The sequence below is a fragment of the Protopterus annectens genome, chromosome 7.part0 (assembly GCF_019279795.1).
Source record: "Protopterus annectens isolate FY-2018-M chromosome 7.part0, PAN1.0, whole genome shotgun sequence".
Lineage (NCBI taxonomy): Eukaryota > Metazoa > Chordata > Ceratodontiformes > Protopteridae > Protopterus > Protopterus annectens.
In genome coordinates, this window is record NC_056739.1 from 812,606,740 (window position 1) to 812,628,471 (window position 21,732).

Consider the following 21,732-nt stretch of genomic DNA (forward strand, 5'->3'; position numbering starts at 1 on the left):
CTTACCCTCCTGCCCCTAGGAAACCAGACAGGTACTACAGAGTACCTGACACTCACAAATTTCTTTTCAAGAATCCTACTGCTGACCCAGAGATAATTTTCCAGGGGCCTAAAGGTATTAAAGCAACTACAGCCAAGAATCCCACCCCTTCGGACAGGAATTCCAGAGCCTTGGAAAGATGGGGTAAATAGGTATATACCTCTGCAACTCTGGCTATTAGGGCACTGAATTGTCAGTTTCACATGCTGAAGTACCTGCAACATATTATGGAACTTATTAAACAAAAAGTGGCAACCTTTATAGACTGTGCAAAAAATAAAGATTTGCAGGAGCTTATGCACTCTGCAAGCCAGGTCAACAGCTTAATTTGCAGTGTGGCTTTGACACCCTAGAAACATCTTGCCTGGCAGTAGTCACTGGCTCTGTACTGAGAAGACATGCTTGGCTGAAGGAGCAGACCTTGCCACACCATGTCAAATCTAAGTTACTAGACGCTCCTTTAAACGAGGACCGTTTGTTTGGCACCAAAGCAGAAGAGGTTTTCAAAAAGATGGCAGAAAAAGCTGTCTATGCAGACTGTTAAAGAATTAGAATTATTATAGGCATTGCCCTTCCAAACACAGGTCCTTTCCAAGCCCCCTCCAGGCCTTTTCACACCAGACCCAGGGGTAACCGACCACCCAGACTACATTCTCAGGGTATGCAGAGATCTAAGCAATGGAGTGCCCCCCACCCCTGAAACAGGGAGTGGCAAGCCACCTCCTTACAGAAAAAAATCAAAATGACTTCCATACTCCACTTCCCAGCCCTGCCCAGTAGCTTGTGCCCCTAGGAGGAAAACTTGCCCTTCATGCAGGAAACTGGATGCCCGTCACACAGGACCGATGGGTCCTCAACATTGTATCCCAGGGGTACAAATTTTATTTCCACTCACCGCCAACCCCAAGTGGGTTTCAAGACCTTCCTCCAAACCAGTGGGTGGAGGCACAAAGCCAAGTGCTTTCCCTGCTCAATATCAGAGCTATTCAGCCAGTTCCAGTAGAACAGAGGGGTCAAGGATTCTACTCCAGACTCTTCCTGGTTGCCAGGAAAGAGGGCTCTTTGTGCCCAATCCTGAATCTTTCTGTTCTCAACACCTTCCTGGTGGTACCAAAATTCAAAATGCTTACCCTTCAACAGCTTCTTCCTATGCTAGCCAAGGATGCCTGGTTAGTCACCCTAAACTTAAAAGAAGCCTATCTGCACATCCCCATAAGGGAGTCATGCAGGAAGTATCGATGTTTCAGGGCAGGATCTATGCATTATCAGTTCTCTGCACTTCCCTTTGGCTTATCTACTGCGCCCAGAGTATTCACAAAATGCCTGGCTCCAGCCATTGCTTAATGCAGGCAGAGAAATATCCAAATTTACCCATACTTGGACGACTGCCTGATTCAGGCAGACCATCAGGAATTGCTGTTGCAGCACCTGACATTTGTGAAAAACCTTCTCACTTCCTTGGGGTACACAATCAATGAAAAGAAATCAAAACTGGTACACAGTCAAAAGATTGTATTCCTGGGAGCAAGCTTGGACACAACATCCCAGATGGCATTCCTCACTTCAGAAAAGCAATTCTGTCTGACAGCTACTTCAAACAAATGGCCACCAGAGCCCAGCTATCTGCAAGAAAAGTACTGCAGGCCCTAGGGTTCATGGCCTCATGTATACTGCTAATTCCATATGCAAGACTGCACATGAGGAAACTTCAATGGTATTTAAAAAGCCTTTTGTGCCAACATTCTCAGGACTTGGAAACAGTCATTTCTATCATACCCTGTCGAAGGACAGAGTTCCTTTGGTGGGCAGAAGCATGCAACCACAACAAGGAACTGCCCTTTACTCAACCCCCATGCCACCCAGACTCTAACCACAGATGCATCAGACTATGCCTGGGGAGCACACATGGATGGCAAATGCATTCAGGGCCACTGGAGCCCAAGTAAAATTCATCTGCACTTCAACCAAAAAGTGACGCTAGCTGTGCAGAATGCCCTGACAGCTTTCAGATCCCTACTGCTTCCAGGACAACTGCTAATAAAAACAGACAACACCACAGTTATGTGGTGCATCAACAAGCAGGGTGAGGCCCACTCATACCCACTCTGCAGGTTATCCATGGCCCTGTGGAGCATGGCCTTGGACATGCAAGTCATCGGCAAGCTCAATTCCTGCCAGGCAAACAAAACTCACTGGCAGATGACCTAAGCAGAAATCTACTAGACCCACACAAGTGGCAACTGGAGCCCAGCACCTTCAACTTTCTGATTCAGAAATGGGGGACCCCAGAGGTGGATCTCTTTGCCTCCCCCTTCAACCACCAGCTCAGCAAATTCTGCACCAGGAATCCTCACGGCAGGGCCTGGAAGGTGGATACCCTATCATTTCAGTGGGTCAATCTCTCTATCTATGCCCCCCCCCTCTGCCCCTTCTCTCAAGATAAGACAGGACAAACCAAGGACAACTCTGATTGCCCCAGACTGGCCATGCCAGCACTGATACCCACTCCTGCGCAGCCTGTCACCGGTGCCACCCTGGTACCTACATCAGAACCAATCCTGCTCTCTCAGTAGGAGGGACAGATTTTGCATCTGCAGTTTGCAAACCCTAAATCTGGCAGTCTTGCTTATTCCTTGAATTCTCCCCCTGCAACCCTAAGCAAGCAGGTGCTGGACGTCATTCTCGAGGCCAGAAGAACCAGTACAAGAAAATCCTATGTTGATAAGTGGAAAAGGTTCTGCTCCTGGATTCAATCTAAAGGAGAGGACGCAACAATGCCCCCTCTGCCTCTAATCTGGGATTACTTAGCAGATCTACTCCACAAAGACCTGTCCTTCTCCTCCATTAAGATACATGCCTCAGCCATTTCAGCTCATTTAAACACTGAGCCACCTCTCTTCTTACACCCTCTTATCAAACCGTTCCTGAGAGGGGCAAACAATTTAAGGCCATCAAGGAGAGCACCCACCCCTGCTTGGAAACTTACCTTTATACTGGAAAAGCTCACACTTACCCTCTTTGAACCTGCAGCATCAGCAGAGTTAAAATTCCTCTCTTGGAAAACAGCCCTGCTTCTGGCCATCACTTTAGCTATGAGAGTGTCTGAGCTACAAGCACTCATGGCTGTGGAACCCTTCATTATTTTCCATGCTGACAGGGTTCCCCTCAGGACTAACCCTTCCTTTATGCCTAAAGTGGTGTCCAGTGTGGCTCTCAACCAATCCATCCATTTGCCAACTTTCTTCCCTAATCCCCAAAATAAAGGAGAAAGGATCCTGCACTCCTTGGACATACACAGACAGCTCAGATTCTACTTTGATAGGACTAAGCCCTTCAGAAAATCTGACCAGTTGCTATTCAGCTTTGCAACAGGGGCAGAGGGCAAGGTCATTTCAAAACGAACAGTTTACAGATGGATAGCACACTGCATCCATTTCTGCTACAAGCACCATAGGAAACCAACCCGTCAGGGGGTCAGAACACATTTCACTAGGGCAACGTCTACCTCTACAGCATTTCTCAGTGGAGTCCCTACCAGGGACATCCCGGAAGCTGCTACCTGGAGTTCTGAACACACATTCACCAAGCATTACCACCTGCCTGTCTTTTCCAAATGCAGGGCAGGTTTTGCAACAGCAGTACTGCAAGGCATACTAGCCAGCCCTAACTCTTCTTGACTGCCTCCACCCTTCCTCAGCTTTGGGAATCCACCCAAGTGTGACGACTGCAACAGTGAAACACGAAGAACATAATACAGTTGTGTACACTTCCCATAAATGTAGATGTTCGAGTGTATTCACTGTTGCAGTCCTGTTTTCCCTCTCTCCAGCCCCCCGGATGTTCATCGTGTTTCACCGCTGCAGTCATTACACTTGGGTTATCCTGCCGTCAGGGCCAGAGTTCCAAAGTCTTGGTCCGGCGTCGGTTGCTGTTGCCTCCTCCCTGATGTCAGTGCGTCAGGGGTATATAAGAAGCAGCCAACGCCATTTTGTTCAGTCTTTCTTGCCGCGCGGTGCCCGAAGCAAAAGCAGTTCGCAAGTGCCAGTCGGCCGACTCCTGAGATATCAAATTCGAATTTCAGAACCGAAGTCTTCACTAAAGCTAAGTACCCCGTTGGCGAAACTTTTTCTTGCCTCAGACCGATGTCAGTAAAAGTTAATAATTGTATTTCTTGTGGGAAGCAAATACCTCATAAGGATTTTCATTCTTACTGTATTCCATGCCTAGGCCCAGATCACAATGTCACTAGTTGCCGGTTTTGTGCTAGATTTAACAAACGCACTATTAAACGTCTGTTTGATTTTGCTCGCCATTACTTTGGCCGAAGGTTTAATTATACCATGCCGTCGGAACAACCGACAACTGCAATTCACAAAAAACGCAAAGGCAAGGATAAGGACAGGCATCCGAGGCCCAAAACTGACAATGAAGCCTCTTCTAGGCCAGTCACCGGTTCTCAGTGAGGAGCTTTCGCAGCCCCTGACACCCGCCACCTGAGAGCCACAGGCCGCTACCGACTCCCACGTGGAGGTGCCTAGGCCTCTTGATACACAAGGTGTTGGGCCTACGGAGATTAACCCTTCAGATGGGTCCGGAGCCGCTGAGCAGGCATTGGCTTCTGAGGGTGTTTTCAGACCTTCACAACTTACCATTGCAACTACAGCCAAGTCTAAAACTGCATTAAAGACAAAGAAGCAAGTACAGCATTCACCTGAACAGGCCTCCATGCCTAAAAAGCAGATGCTCAAAATGGCCGAAGACTTAATTACTCTGATCAGGGGTTCCCATCCCCCTCCTGATAAAAGGCCTAGGCAGGATACAGACTATGATTCCTCTGACCAGGTTTCTATATATTCTGATTCCTCTTCAGACCAGGCAGGGATACACTTTACCCCCCTATGAGGACTCAGATGCTGAAGAATCAATTCCTTCAGCCTCTCCTCCCGAGGATTATTCTTTTGGGGAAACTTTACATACCATGAGGGAGCATTTCCATTGGGAGGGCCAGGATTACTCAGAATCCAAGAAAAGGCTCAGAGACTTTCTTTTATTGCCTCAGCACAGGCCCCTTGCTATTCCGCCAGTGTTGGATATTGTGGATGATGTGTTCTCTGAATCCAGTTTAAATCCTGACTCTTTTCCCCCAGCTCCAGTCAAGCCAGACAGGTACTACAGAGTCCCTGACTCTCACAAATTTCTTTATAAAAACCCTGCTGCTGCTGACCCAGAAACTGTCTCCCATGGTCCCAAAGGGGTAAAGGCTTCCACGGTGAAAAATCCAGTTCCCTCTGACAGGGATTCTAGAGCATTAGACAGATGGGGGAAGAAAGTTTACACCTCTGCAACTTTAGCAGTGAGGGCTTTAAATTGCCAGTTTCACATGCTTAAATATCAGCAATGTTTACTGTCTCAATTAAAAAAAATGAGTACAAGTGCAGAACAACCTGACTATAAGGAAATGCAGGATTTATTGCATGCAGCTTAATAAGTGGGAAAGCATACTTTGCAATGTGGTTTTGATTCATTAGAGGCTTCTTGTAGAGCAGCAGTTAGGATCTGTGATTTGAAGGCATGCTTGGTTAAAAGAACAACGTTTACCAGATCATGTTAAGGCAAAATTACTGGATATTTTATTTGGTGTTAAGGCAGAAGAGGTATTAAAGAAAATGGAGGATAAGGCAAAGTCTATGCAAACAGTGAAGGATTTCTTACAGGTACAGCCACCTCGATTTAGCAGAAATTGGCCAAGAATAAGTTGGTCCGTTCCAGTGTCAGACAGGCCACAAAGAGGCAGATACAGACGCCCAAGAGGCAGATCTCGGCTCCAAGGCTCTTACAGACCACGACAGTGGGGTGCTTCAACCCCAAAAGGAGGGGAAGACAAGTCACAACCTTACAGGAAACCGTCCCAATGACTTCCCCCTTATAATGCCAAGCTCTTCACTATTGGCAGCCCCCTTAGGGGGAAAACTAGCACTTTTTTCACAAAACTGGCAAGCAATCACCCAAGACAAATGGGTTCTAAATATTGTCTCTCAAGGTTACAGGTTCCACTTTCACACTTTATCAAGGCTAAAAGGAATGCCAGACCTGCCACAAAATCAATGGGCAGAGGCACAAAAACAAATTACAGCCCTCATGGACATAAGAGCTATTCAAACAGTGCCACAGCAGGAACAAGGACAAGGTTTTTACTCAAGACTCTTCCTGGTCCCCAAAAAGGACAAAGCCTGGAGACCCATACTAGACCTTTCTACTCTAAATACATACCTGCATGTCCCTATCAGACAAAATTGCAGAAGATACCTCAGATTCATAGCTGGTTCAACGCACTACCAATTCTCTGCACTGCCCTTTGGCTTATCTACTGCGCCCAGGGTCTTCACAAAGTGCCTGGGACCAGTAATTGCATTTTGCAGACAAAAAGGAATTCAAATACATCCATACCTGGACGACTGCCTGATTCAAGCAGAGAGCAAGGACAGTTTTCTAAAGCATCTGGCGTTTGTAAAAAGGTTGCTAATTTGCCTAGGGTACACAGTAAACGAAAAGAAGTCAAAACTAGTGCCCTCTCAAGAGATAATATTCCTGGGTGCCAGCTTAAATACAGCGGCCCAGATGGCTTATCTCACGCCAGACAAACAAGGACAACCGACTCAGTATTTTCAGTTGATGGCAACAAAGTCCCATCTCCCTGCAGGAAAAATTCTGCAGGCCTTGGGATTCATGGCATCCTGCATACTACTAATTCCATATGCCAGACTGCATATGAGGAAATTACAATGGTACCTAAAAAGTGTTTGGACTCAACACTCTCACAGCTTGGAAACAGTAATACCACTAATTCCATGCCTACAACAGGAATTTCGATGGTGGGCACAGGCTTGTCACCTCAACAAGGGTCAGCCTTTCACTCTTCCCACAGCCAGGCAGACTTTAACAACAGATGCTTCGGATTACGCCTGGGGAGCACACATGGCAGGAAAATGTATTCAGGGCAAATGGACCACAGACCAAATGCATCTTCACATCAATCAAAAAGAGATGTTGGCTGTACAAAATGCCCTTACAGCTTTCAAGGACCTGCATCTAGGACAATTATTATTGAGGAAAGACAACACCACAATAATGTGATGCATAAATAAGCAAGGGGGCACTCATTCTTACCCCCTATGCAGACAAGCCATGACCTTGTGGAACACAGCTCTAATTTATCAAGTTCATTTCCAAGCACAATTCCTGCCGGGAAAGAAAAATACTCTGGCAGACAACTTAAGCAGAAACATCATGGATTCTCACGAGTAGAATTTAAATCCATTCAGCATGATAATGCAAAAATGGGGGTGCCCGGACATAGATCTTTTTGCCCCCCCACTGAATTGCCAACTACAAAAATTCTGCACAAGGACTTATCACACACAATTATGGAAAGTGGATGCTCTTTCATTCAGCTGGAAAAGCCTAAAAGTTTATGCTTTCCCACCTCTCCCTGTACTTTCAAAGGTACTCCTAAAATCCAGACAAGAGAAACCACAGATGATTCTGATTGCTCCAGACTGGCCACGCCAGCATTGGTACCCAATCTTAAAGAACTTAGCTCAATGCCCACCTTGGATTTTGCATCAAATTCCACACCTACTGACTCAACCCAACAATCAGATCCTGCACAGCCAGCTCAAAACCTTAAACCTGGCAGCATGGCAGATTCGTTAGCCAAACAGACAACACCTCTCTCTAAAGCTGTTATGGATGTCATTTTGGAGGCCAGGAGGCCTAGCACCAGGAAATCTTATTCAGAAAAGTGGAAGAGATTCTGAGCCTGGAACCAGGCACAAAGCCTTGACCCTCTTGTCCCTAACATTCCTCAGATACTACAATATTTGACTGAGATGCTGGACAAAGGACTATCCTTCTCATCCATTAAGATCCACACCTCTGCCATCTCGGCGCATTACAACACAGATCCTCCTATTTTCTCTCATCCATTGCTAAAGCAGTACCTCAGAGGGGCTAAAAACATAAGACCGCCCTGGAGAGCACCAACACCTACTTGGGACCTCAATTTTGTATTGGAAAAGCTCACTTTACCTCCTTTTGAGCCAGCCAATTCAGCAGAATTAAAATACGTATCATGGAAAACTGCTCTGCTCCTGGCAATAACCTCAGCACAGAGTCTCAGAACTACAGGCATTAATGGCAATGGAGCCTTTCATTATTTTTCACCAAGACAGGGTTTCTTTAAGAACAAACCCTTCTTTTATGCCTAAGGTGGTATCCAGTGTGGCTCCTAACCAAACTATTCACTTGCCAACTTTTTATCCAAATCCACAGAATAAAGGGGAGAGACGTCTACACTCCTTGTACATACACAGGCAATTACGCTTCTACTTGGACAAAACAAAAGCTTTCAGAAAGACTGAACAATTGTTTGCATCATATGCTGCAGGATCACAGGGAAAGGCTATTTCAAAGCAGACCATTTAAAAGTGGATAGGACACTGTATCCGATCTGCTACACACAGCATGGGAAACCTGTACCATCTAACATTAGACCACATTCCACCAGGGCAACAGCCACTTCTACTGCCTACCTTAGAGGAGTACCTACCAAAGACATTTTGGAAGCTGCAACTTAGAGTTCAGTGCACACCTTTACTAAGCATTACCACTTGCCTCTTTATTATAGATCCAGAGCTGGCTTTGCCACTGCAGTGCTGCAGGGCCTCATAGCCACACCAAATCCTCTATAGAACCAGCCACCCTGACTCAGCTTTGGGATTCAACCCAAGTGTAATGACTGCAGAGTGAAACACGATGAACATAGTACAGTTGTGTACCTACCATAAATGTAGATGTTTGAGTGTCTTCACTGCTGCAGTCCTGGTTACCCACCCGCCATCCCCTCTTTCTTAGCTGGGTCTTATCTATACTTTTCTACACTGTACTACCTATGTGGTGTATTTGCTGGTTACTGAAGGTTTTGTTTTTTCCTTATTGTATGTTTTGCAAGCAATATGTATTGCCTATCTTTTTGGGGGCACCTGACATCTGGGGCAAGAAAAACTTAAGAAAATGGCGTTGGCTGCTTCTTGTTTATCCCTGACGCACTGACATCAGGGAGGAGGCGACAGCAACCGACGCCGGACCAAGACTTTGGAACTCTGGCCCTGACGGCAGGATAACCCAAGTGTAATGACTGCAGCAGTGAAGACACTTGAACATCTACATTTATGGTAGGTACACAACTGCACTTTTCTCTCTCTCTCTACGTCTATTACTCACCCCTTTCAGGGGAATTGTTATTGAAATTTTACTTTTTACTGGTGTTTCTTTTCCCACCATAACTTAGCTCCCTATATGGGGGGCTTCTGACATTTGGGGCAAGAAAAACTGATGTATTGGTGTCGACTGTCTGTTTTTATACCCCTGACAACCTGAAATCAGTCCTGGAGCGACAGCATCTGACACAGAAATACTAAGTCTCTGGTATTTGGGCCGACTGAGGGCTACCTGCAGGCAGATAACCCAAGTGTGATGACTGCAACAGTGAATACACTCAAACATCTGCATTTATGGTAATTGTACACAACTGTACTTTCACACTGCATGCCTTAACCTGGCCAAGGCATTCAGCACTATACCTGATGCAGACATTGTAAGTAAGCTAAATACTTTATAAAAAATGTATCGATATGTGGTAAGATGGATGTCAAACTGGCTAAAAGACAGATTCCACACAATGCAAGTGGCAGGCGCCTTGTCAGGAGGTGTGAAGGTAACCAGTGGTGTCCCCCAGGGCTTAGTGTTAGGACCTCTCCTTTCTAGCATTTAATTTTACAATATGCAGACCATGGACAAAACCATCTAGCTAAGTTTGTAGATGACTGCAAACTGGGAGTTAACCTAAAGTCCCCTTCCAATACCAAAACCCTTCAGTAAGAACTATCACTTGTAAATACCTGGTGTACTGAAAATGGGCTCAAACTAAATGCAAAAAAAATTATTTGTTAAATTTCGTAAACCACCTTGTTCAATCAACATACAGTATAGACAGTACATCATTACAAAATGAAAGTGTAGTTAGGGACCTTGGAACATGAGTTTGTAATTCCCTCTCTTTCGATCATCACTTGACAACAGTGTTGAGAAAATCCTACTTGACACAGCTAATTGCAAAAGAAGTAGCATTCGGAGATAGTGATTGTTTCCATACATTCAGCATAGATGAATCCATTTATTCATCCACTCACTATTTCTACACCCCATCTGTCCTAGACAACATAAACAACACGCTCTAACTATACCTATCCATGTGTGAGCAATAACCTATGTAGGAGTATAAGTACATATATGTGTGTGTGTGTGATTGTGTGTGTGTGTGTGTATATGCTCTTACTTGTATATTTGCTTGAATGTATGTATGGAAACCTAAACATTTATATACACTTATTCAGTTGTGAAATATCTTGCAGTGCTCTACCAGGTACTTATCTACTGTCATTGTATATTTTGTACACTTGTATTTTCAACCAAAAGGGGTAATATCCTCTTATTGTATACTAACTGCTGTAAATTCTACAATTTGTATGGTACTACTTGGTAAAACATTTGTATTTTCAACCAAAAGAGGGGTACTGTCCCCTTACTGTATACTAAATGCTGTAAAGTCTGCAATCTGTATGCTACTACTCTGTAATGTCTCTTTTTGTAAAATTTTTCTCTCTGTAAACTTGTGGAACTTTTCTCCCCAGGACTCCGCTGAAAATGAACAATTATTGTCCAGTCAGACTATCTTCGCAAGCAAATGTTTAAATAAATAAGTAAAGTATTGAGTATGATGCCCCCTACTCTACATAACAAAACAACTAGGAAGACCTCGGGTTTGCTTGATAAGCTTATGGGCTTAAAGATCCTGATCTGCCAGTGGAGACTAGAAGCACTTAGTCTTTATTCTGTATCTTATAGACCCTTTGTGGATGGGCAAGGCATATATTTTTTCTGGCCATTAGAGACCCAGTTGTTCTGGATTTCTTGGATGTCTTTAAGTGTAATAGTTTGCAAATACCAGAACCAGAGACTTAAATCTTCAACAGTAGAGAGAAATAAATGTGACTGAGAAGACAGATTCATCACACAATGCCTTCCTCACCTCTGGAGCAGACTGCAACTGTAGAAGGTATAACCCACTGTCATCCTTTAATTAAAACCTGAATGATTGGATAGAAGCCCACAAATCTACTCTGAGATTGACTGACTTTGCCCTCCCGAAGAAAGGGGGGATGTAGACTGATGGTGGGTACTAGTAAGGTATAAGGTCACAAGAATCAATTGCAGTGAAATTCCTATGAAGCCTATGAAATTCTGTAATTGCAGTAGTAAAGGGTATTGTATCTGTGCTTGTATCAGTGATATCTGTCCTAATCAGGCTAATTCTGGTGTACTTCGGTATCTTCTCATTGTGTGTCTGTGCCAGTAACTGTACCTATGTGCTGCTTTGTCTTTTTCCTTTAATGGCTTCACTTAAAAACTGTTTGATATTCACCTGTGTCTTTGGCTTGTGTCAGGAATAAAAAGGGTCTGTAGACCAGTTTTTCTACTTAGTAATTACTAAGAAATAAACAGATATGTCTACAACTGACCACAACTAACAGGCTGTATAATGTTACTTATCATTGCTTATGGAATATTAAAATGCCAGGGGGCTACTCTCAGAGAGCAATGTAACCCATTCAATATCGGGAATAAGGGAACAATTCAGTTGTCGTCACAGTGGAGTACACTACACAACTGTACATACTTTGAAGTTGGCAGTCTGTTAAACTCTGCAGTCCTTTATGGTTACAAATACCCATATTACCCTTATTTTGATATTGTGTGGTATTCATCACCAAATCTGAGTCATTGTGTATCTTTGATCATTAGCTTTTGTGTTGTACTGAGGTGCTCAGTGTTGTTGTGAAATAGTTGCCTTGAAGGAGGGACTAAGTAGGGCATGAACTGCCTAGATTTTCGCTGGCTGTTGCAGTGATTTATTTACTTGAGTACACATTTTCTGCCACTCATATGAACTCCATTTATTGAAAATCCTAAGTTTTCTTCTGGTGATTCATGCTTTGTAAGACCTTTAAAGCATTGCTAGACCAACATCATTACTCCCTGCTTTTCTGCAGCACTTCATTGTTTACCTCTGTGAGAAATGGTACCTTCCTATGAAGAAAGAACTTGCAGCTTGATCCATGTCTTGGCATCCACCATATGAAAAGTGAGGGTTTAGCCAAAAGGCATTGGAGGGAGCCCTGGTCCATTTTCATTTGTTGTGGAGAAAAATGGGATGTGCAGTTGCACCATCCATACTTAAGGAATAGCAACTTAAGTGCTCACTTCCATTCAACTGGTGAGGCGTACCCCCACCTGACTGTGCAGCTTAGGAGTGCACTGAACCATTTTTGCCATCCTTTCTAGTAAATGGTAGTAGCTGTAAGATCCCATCTCTGCAATCCCTCATCATTAGATTTGGGGTGTTATTAATGTTAGCTCTTAGTAAATTGGAGCAGCTGTGTTATGTCACTGATTACCAGTAAATGAGAGGGATTTTGAGGTGCCAGTTGAGTAAATATCTGTGATTTGTGAGATGCCACTAATGCCAGATTCTTTCCAGTAAATGGAATTGGCTGTGGAGTGCCATCTGTGCCATTCTTCACCAGCGAGTGAGAATGGTTTTAGGGTGCAATTGATGTCTTCAGTCCCCAGTAAATAGGAATGGCGTGGGGGTGCCTTCAGTCCTTTTCAACCTTGGCAGGCCCTTTCAACAGTACAGACTTAGTTTCTGGCCTGGGTCACCAGGCATCTTAGTCATGGCTGTAGTAACTATATGGCAATGGCTATGTGTGTGTGTCTACACATTTGTCTTTATATGTTGAGTTCATTTCAGAGTGACTGACTTGTGTGTTTCAGTTGAATGTCCCAAGGTACACAGTACTACACCTTCCTGAAATTATGTAGCTTGCTCTGCGTTTGTCTTTTTTCCTCATATATTGTCCTTGTATTGACACGTTTTTTATTTAATTTAGGTTTTGCAATTGGTATGCCCATCTGTGAATTTGAGTTAGTGAAGGACCCAGAGGTTCAGGATTTTCGTCGTAACATTTTGAGTGTATGCAAAGAAGCAATGGACTTGAGAGAGGCTAATGGACCACACAGCCAGGCTCTTTATGTTTATCCTCCCAATGTGGAGTCAACACCAGAATTGCCAAAGCATATTTACAACAAACTGGACAAAGGTATGTAATAATGTCAGTTAAGACTTTACCTTGACTATAAATTATCGTCTCTTGAAATTAAGTAAGTTGAGAACTAATTGTGCCCAGAAGAATGTTTTTTTTTTTTTTTAGTTTCCACTTCATAATATACTCAAGAAATGTTAAGGTTCACAACAAATGGAACATATCAACTTTGACATCATAGGAACATGCATTTCATTTGAAAGATGAACACCTATAGCTTGCCTAATCTGGCACTGCTGGCCATTATCTGTTTCATGGTACCCATTTTTTCTTAAACTGTTTTGCCTCATTTTGTGGCGCATTTTGAGAACAGAGTTTTGTTTTGCTTACCTCCTTCTTTGTCATGTTAAGTACTGTAGCTCTGTACTGTGTTCCACAACACAATTTTCCTCTAGGCTTGTACTTATTTAGGATTGTCAGCTTGCCATCATATTGGAAGTACATTTAGGCCTCCTTGTCATTCTGCTATACTCTTCTTGACTCCATACATATAGTTTGCCTCAGATGTAGCCTCCAGCACCATATGATCCAGTGTCGTCTATTTTCATTCGATTCAATGTGTAGGTTGTCGGATCTGTTTGGATCCGACCTAGGCCCTTTATACCCATAGCTGGCCTTAGGCATAGGCCAACTAGACTGCTGCCTAGGGCACCGCTCTTGCAGGGGTGCTTTTTCAGTATTTATTTGGTGTTGGTAGGCCAGGGTGAGGGCACTGGGTGGTGTGGGAGGGGACGCAATGGAACCCTTTTGCCTAGGGGACCAGTTGACCTAAGGCAGCTCCTGTTTATTTGATCTGAGAGCATTGACTCATCCACTACCCATAATTTCCTCCTCCTGGATGAATTACTTCAGATCTCATTTGCCTCCTGTTTGACCAGATGTCCTCCGAAAGCTCCATGCAGTCATGATGAGCAAAAGCAAGTTTTTGACTAAAATCTGCTACTCCTTCGTTTTTCTGTAGAATCGCTGGATAGTGTTAGGTCTAGCTTAATCTTAGGATTAGTTTCGATTTTAGTATAAGTAGATAATCCTTTTCTTTTGTTTTCATTGTGTGCTGTGATATAATTTTGTGTGTGTGTGTGTATATGTATATATATATATATATATATATATATATATATATATATGTGTGTGTGTATATATATATATATATATATATATATATATGTATAGATATATATATATATATATATATATATATATATATATATATATATATATATATTGATAGATAGATATATATGTGTGTGTGTATATTTATATAGTTCTTGACTGTAGTGCTTTTTTGTTTGTTTTTGCAGTATTTTTCTGTAGGTATGAGTACAATAGTTTATCTGCTGTAATTGATTTAATATTTTGTATAAATTTGTCAGAGTGATTTTTTTTAAGTGTTCTGATGTCTGACAAACCCACTGGATTCATGAAATGTTCAGCTTTTGGACACAAGATACCTCTCAAGACCACCATTCCCTTTGCGTTTACTTTGTAGGTCCCTCTCATCTTTAGGACAGTTGCAGCATCTGTGCTGCCTTTGGTACCAGAGCACTTCAGGATGGAAAGGAAAAGCTCATCCTCAAAGGTTTACTTCTCCTTCAGACAATGTCTACAATATCCTCTGAACCTCGGCTGCCATCCACTTCTCCATATGCTGATAAGAAAAAGGAGAAAGAGAGAGAAATATCCAAAGAGAATTATATACAAGGATAAGCAAGATGAGAAGAGACTAGAAGAGAGAAGGGCAGAGGTCCCCCGTATCCAACTGTTGTCCCAGGTCCAGCATCCAAGTGGTTGTCAGATGGCATAATGGTTAAGGTAATACCTCACAGATGCAAGGTATAGGTTTGATTTTCACCTCTTGAGAGAAATTGGCTAGGCTTAAAATGGCCCACAAAGGCAGCTAGCCTACTACTTACCTGTGAACTTGTGAAACTTTGCTACCAAAGGCAAACACACCCCTCCATACCTTAGATGTCCCTTGGAAACTCAGATTTTATATTATGAGTAAAGTTGGGAGTGAGACAGTAAATAAGGTAGTTTGAACCAGTTTAATTCTTTGAGTAGTAGGCAGTGGTGGAATTGTTTAGTTGATTTGTTGCAAACGTTGTTAGTTTGTTCGAGCCTTGAGTTAGTAAAAGCAAGGGCTAAGTAGAGATATGTTGAGAGTAGTACGGTAGAGTCTTAGTGTTTTCTGGTTTAATCATTGTGGAAATGTTTGACCCTGTATTGGGAACCCAAATTCTGGGGAGTTTTCTTTACTATATGTTGGATATGGTTGTGATGTCCCATGCTGGACCAGTAAGTCAAGGAGCCTGAATCCTCACCACTGACACTGGAGAGTGATGTGCACTTTGGAATACAAATGGATACAGTCAGTATTTCCAGGTGCAGACCTCTCTGCATCAAGCACAATATCTCTTAAGAGCAAACATGGCACACACTCAGCCCAGGGTCTGGGTGTATCTATCTGCCTCTTCCCAGGTTCCCAATAAGGCTGTCCTCTGGCACTGTGAACCAGTGCTTTGTGTCTCTGCCCCAAGTAGCTCACACACACACTCACACACACTCTTTGAGATTTAAGATTTAATTTTCACTTACACACACACATACCTGGGAAAGACTGGTGCAGATTAGCCACTCTACCCACTTTGCCCAGACTATAAGGTAGATTCACTATCACCAGTCACTGCAAGGCTCTTAAAAGGGTATCCGATTATTCTGAGTGAAGTTAATATTAATACAAATGGTAATGGTGAACAAACAGCAAGGCTTTCAGGAGAGGCCAGAGTTGTTGCCAAATAAGTATATGCAAATACTTTCAAAGCTTAAATGTTTTCTAAAAAAGAACCAGCCATAATGAAAAAGTTTAAATGTATTAATAAATAAAAGAACAAGAAAATACTAAATATATATTTACAGTAAACCTCAGAGTTCAAATCACAGGAGATATTGAAAATAACATTGATGGACAGACTCGTACGAATAAAGAAAAATAGTCTCTAAACTAAGCTTCACTATATTTCTGACTGAATCTAGGAGAATTACTATTCCCTAATAACTTTCTTGATAGAGCAAGGCACAATGAAATATGTCAGCAGTCTTTCTAGTCAGGTTCCCCAAAACAGAATACTCAATACTCAGAGATTACTCCCTGTAATAATATTCAAGATGGTTTGCAGATCTGGTCACCTGGCTCTAGATTCTCACAGTATCCCTCTTTGAAGCTGAGACAGGAATTTAGCATAGATGACTACAATACACATTTAAATGCGTATGGCAGTGCCTGGGGATTCCCCTCTTTTTACTGAGCTAATAAACAAAACTTCTTCCAGACCCACCATCTCCGGTCCTTTTCAGCACTGGTGGATGCCGATTTAATGGTTTAACAGCTTTTATTTTATTTTTATTTTACATTTGTTAACTGGGATGGTCCGACTAGACACAGGTTCATTTTCAGCGGAGGCCCGGGGAGAAAAGCATCACAGTAAGTACATTTTACACAATATGTTAAAATACAGTATACAGAGAATTCTCAAACAATGTTAAAATACAGTAGAAGACCTAAGACCTATATATATATATATATATATATATAAAAATATATGTATATGTATATATATGTATATATATATATATATATATATATATATATATATATATATATATATATATATATATACAGGAAGAAATTGTTACACATGGTTAATAACAGAATAAGTATACAATTTCAATCAGCATTAGGAGATGACCTAGACTGTAATATATGTTTATATGTTACAGTAGGTATATTAGGATGTGAGGTATATAAATGGAATAATTTGAGGACTTGTGTAATACATGGGCATAGCCACTTATTTTTTAAGTGTGTTCTAAGTGAGTTTTTAAAGTGAGAAGAGGTAGGGGCAGAAATCAGTGCAGGAGGGAGATTATTCCAGGTTTTAGCTATGAAGTGGGAGAACAGTGCTTTTCCTGCAGTATTGTTAGCCCTATTGATACAGAGGAGGGGTTTGTCGGAAGGTCGGAGAGGACAATTTGTATTATAGTGGGTGAGAAATTGGCCTAGTGTAGGGTTTGTTCTGGATGCGTTACCACATTGTAGGCAATGACTAATTGGTGATAGGTTAGTAGCTTGGGAAGTTCCAACCATTGCAGTTCCCTTAGAGCCTGGCAGTGGTGACTTCTAAAGGTGGAGCTCATTTACATTTCCCTTATTTTTCTTAAAGTAAGCTGGTAAGTTAACCTCTGCTGTCCCAGTATCCTTTATTAAAACATATGCATTTAATTCAGTTACAGTAATACATGTACATTTCTTTTCATTCCGGCAGGATGCACTGTTGATACATTTTAACACAAGCAAACCTTACAAATATATTTTCAGCACAAGCATTTGTAAGGTCAGTTTGATATACAAATGACATATAATTATTTACAAAATTCCAGCTAGCTGTGCTGGCACAAGTCGTATATCTACTGCCTTACTTCTGGCATTGCTGGCAGTATCTCATATTGTCACAGTGGTAGTCAAATTTTAAGCTATTGTCAATGTAGATGCCAAGCAGCTTAGAATGTGGGATGAGTTCAGTTTTAGTGTTTGCTGAGAGAATATCAAAGGAGAGTTTCTGGAGATGTAACGAAAAGAAGTGCCTTGGGTTAAAAAGAATAACATTTGTCTTTTTGAGGTTAAGAAAAAGTTGCGTCAGTTAGCCAGGCTTCAGTGGATGAGAAGGATTATTGAGTGATTTATTATATGTTGCTAAAGTTTTGAGCATTACATATGATGGCGGAGTCGCTGGCATACTGAATTATCGTGGCTGATTTAGAGATATCTGAGAGGTTAATGAAGATGTTGAAAAGAATGGGACCAGGAATGGACCTTAGAGGAACACCTGTGGAGACTGGGGGAAAGGTATGAAGTATCTGTGCCATATTATGATCTGTGATCTGTTAGCAAGATAGCTGTTTAACCATGTGGTAGAGTTTCCACAACCACCACGAACCTCCTCAAACCTTTTGAACGAAAAAACACACAATCCACTGGTCGGTACAATAAAGGTATATCCTCCACAAACCACGCTTCAAAAAATATATAATAAACTGGATAGTAATTTTAATTTATAAACGAACACCAACAGCACAAAGTACAGCAACCATAAATTAACCATAGATTGAGCGCGCTTTCGTCTCTACGTAGGAGACTTCATCAGAATCAATGAAAACTGTTAATTGATGCATTTATATACTTTTTGTTGAACATTAAAAACCTTGGCAGCAAATTAAAAACAATTATTTCAATTAAAACACTGTTTAGACATACATTAAAATGCAAGAATGCCAATATAAAATTTTGGGTTTTGGAAGAAGTGAAACCAGGGGAGAGGGGTGGTGACTGGGAAACCTTCTTGGAATATAGGGAATTAATTTGGCAAATTAGATTGGACGCATGCTCCCATGTGGGCATGAATGACCATATTTCTATTAAGCCAGTACTAAAATTACTGGCATTAAATCCCAAATAAATTTCCACTTGGGTATTGATTAATTAGGTTCTAGTTCATAGTTTTTCGTAGTTCTTTTTGATTTTCAGTATAGATTTATGCACTTGTATTTCTATCTATATATGAATTCTACAGTTTAAATTCCAGTACCTTACATATTTTAATATTTTAATATTAATATTTTAACATATACAGTATATTTTAGTATTTAAATATTTAAATTATACATATATATTTACATATTTTTTTTATATATTTTATGTTGTATTATTAACTGTAATGGTGACAATATTCATTTTTCATTGAGCACTAGCTGTTTATGAATGAATTGTATGTATGTATTTACAAGCAGTTTTGAAACATTCAAAGGAGCCCCTCGTGCAATTTCAGTGTTTTAATTGAAATAATTGTTTTTAATTTGTTGCCAAGGTTTTTAATGTTCAACAAAAAGTATATAAATGCATCAATTAACAGTTTTCATTGATTCTGATGAAGTCTCCTACGTAGAGACGAAAGCGCGCTCAATCTATGGTTAATTTATGGTTGCTGTACTTTGTGCTGTTGGTGTTCGTTTATAAATTAAAATTACTATCCAGTTTATTATATATTTTTTTGAAGCGTGGTTTGTGGAGGATATACCTTTATTGTACCGACCAGTGGATTGTGTGTTTTTTCGTTCATGTGGTAGACTTTTTTTTGTAGAAAGAATGGGGTGTGAGATTGTGTTGCAGGCTTTGAAAAAGTCTAGAATGAGGGCACATACTACCTTTCCTTCATTCCTGTGGGTATTTACAGAATTAGTGAAATGTAGGAGGGCTGTAGTAGTGCTGTGATGGGGGGTGGAAACTGTATTGGGAGGGAAAGAGGTGTTTTTTTGTGCGGTTTGGGAGAATTGGGATTGAATGCATTTTTCAAGAATTTTAGTTAAGGGATAACAGGCTGTCAGTAGGGCAGTAGTTACTAATAACTTTTTTCCATAGCGTTGGAACAACTACTTCTGTGATACAGTGGTTTATGAGTATAGAAATAGGATAAGCTATAGCCTCGACAGACATTTTTAGATATTGAGCAGGCAGATTTTCATGTGCTAGGCTGGTGAGTTTTAGTTTTAAGAGAAGTTTTTTTAATAGCTGAAATGGGAACTGGTTGCAATGAGAAGAGTCAGAGTCACAAGTATTGCTGGGGATGGAAGGTTTGGTGGGAGGGGCCCATTGTTTAAGGGATGTGACTGAAGTTATGAAGTGTACATAAATATGTGGAACTGAAGTAATATTTAAGATGGCATAACGTAATACATGAAGCAAATGTGCATGTGACTTTCCTCCACCAAGGTGCAGTTATATACTGCATAGTAAAAAAAAATATTCAGTCTGTCAAACTCACAAACCCACTGTCTAGTGCAAGGCTATTGCAGAGAGGAGACCTGTCGCTGCAAACAGTGGGCATAGGGCTGAGAAACCACTCCTGGCTAGGACTCATGGTCTATTGCAGGACATGTCCATACATAGACACACATGCACACACAACAATTACTCATGCTTGGCACACAAATTGATGGGCAATTTGGAAGAATGTCTGTTCATCTACAGAACGTTTTTAGGATGTGAGAGGAAGACGGCTCTCCAGTTTGTGCATGGGAAGGATGTACAGGCTATACATGCAGGAGGTGTACCCGTCATGAATTAAACAGGAGAACCAAGCACTGTAATTTGAGCCTGCTAATCTTTGCTCCACCATGCCACACAGTTCAAATGTTCTTATTTTCAATAGATAGCCATGTTAAGTTTACTTGTATTAAATATTTTTGTATGTTGTATGGTAGATGTTGGCAGATGCCAGATGAAAATGTGCTTTAATGGAAAATGTTACATTTGTGCAGTCTAGCAAATCAGTATATTCTTTTTATAGTATGAGTAAGTTATTGTACAAGTTTGTTAGCGTTTTAAGTAATCACATATTTACTTTTTAATGGGGTTCTCAAAGCTCATCAGAAGGAACAAAATACATTGCATGCTTACATTCTGGGGCTGATGGCAAGTTTTATCTGTCATGATCATTTTCATCATGTGACTATGAGATTACCTATATTTACTAGCAGGAATTACCACTGGAACAAGTTAATTATGCTAGATTAATTCTTGTCTTCTTCTGGGGAGGGACATTGATCATTTAATTCTGTTTGACCTACTCATCTGTATCCACTCATCTGTATCCTGTTTCCTGGTCAGAATTTCTTCTAGACAATGATGTTCCCTGTAAAGAACCAGCACTGGCATTGCACCCAGCTTAGGGACTGATGTGTGGTGTGAGATTGTGTTTTTCTATATTGCTCCAAGTCTTCTTTATACCTATCTATTTATATATATATATATATAGTTTTATGTATATATAGTTTATATATATATATATATATATATATATATATATATATATTTATATATATATATATTTATACCAGCATTTATACCTAACTATCCCTCCCCTTCCTGTCCCACTAGCCACTACAATTCCACTTCCTGCCTATTGCCACAACCACCTTACTGATCTGTCAATCTTGTCAACACCACTTCCTCTATACCACTGTCTCTCTACCTACTCTATCTGACCATATTTTATTCCAACATGTATTATTTTCTAATATCTTCTACACTACTCCTTATTCCCTCTATCTCCACCTCTTACCACTCCAGTCTCTCTGACCCACTCCTATGTTCACCAACTTCTGACTCGTACAACATATATCCAACTACTTCATCTTTTACTGTCTACCCTAATCTCTTTACTACCTCTACCTCAAGTCTATATAAACTATCCATAATACAGGTTTTTAAACCTTCCCACAAAGCGAAGTCAAAACTATACAAACTCCATCTAGCATCTACTACACACTCTCTCCTCACTAAAAACCTACTTTGTTC

At 41.2% G+C, this 21,732-nt stretch overlaps 1 protein-coding gene across 1 annotated transcript in view; it reads left to right on the forward strand.

Annotated features, from left to right (window-relative positions):
- Nucleotides 1–21,732, forward strand: part of LOC122806104 (phosphatidylinositol 4,5-bisphosphate 3-kinase catalytic subunit alpha isoform-like) — an 835,043-nt gene that overhangs the window by 610,164 nt on the left and 203,147 nt on the right. The window contains exon 5 of the mRNA XM_044076341.1: nt 13,110–13,319. Coding sequence (XP_043932276.1) covers nt 13,110–13,319 — 210 coding nt within the window. The remainder of the gene's footprint in view (nt 1–13,109; nt 13,320–21,732) is intronic.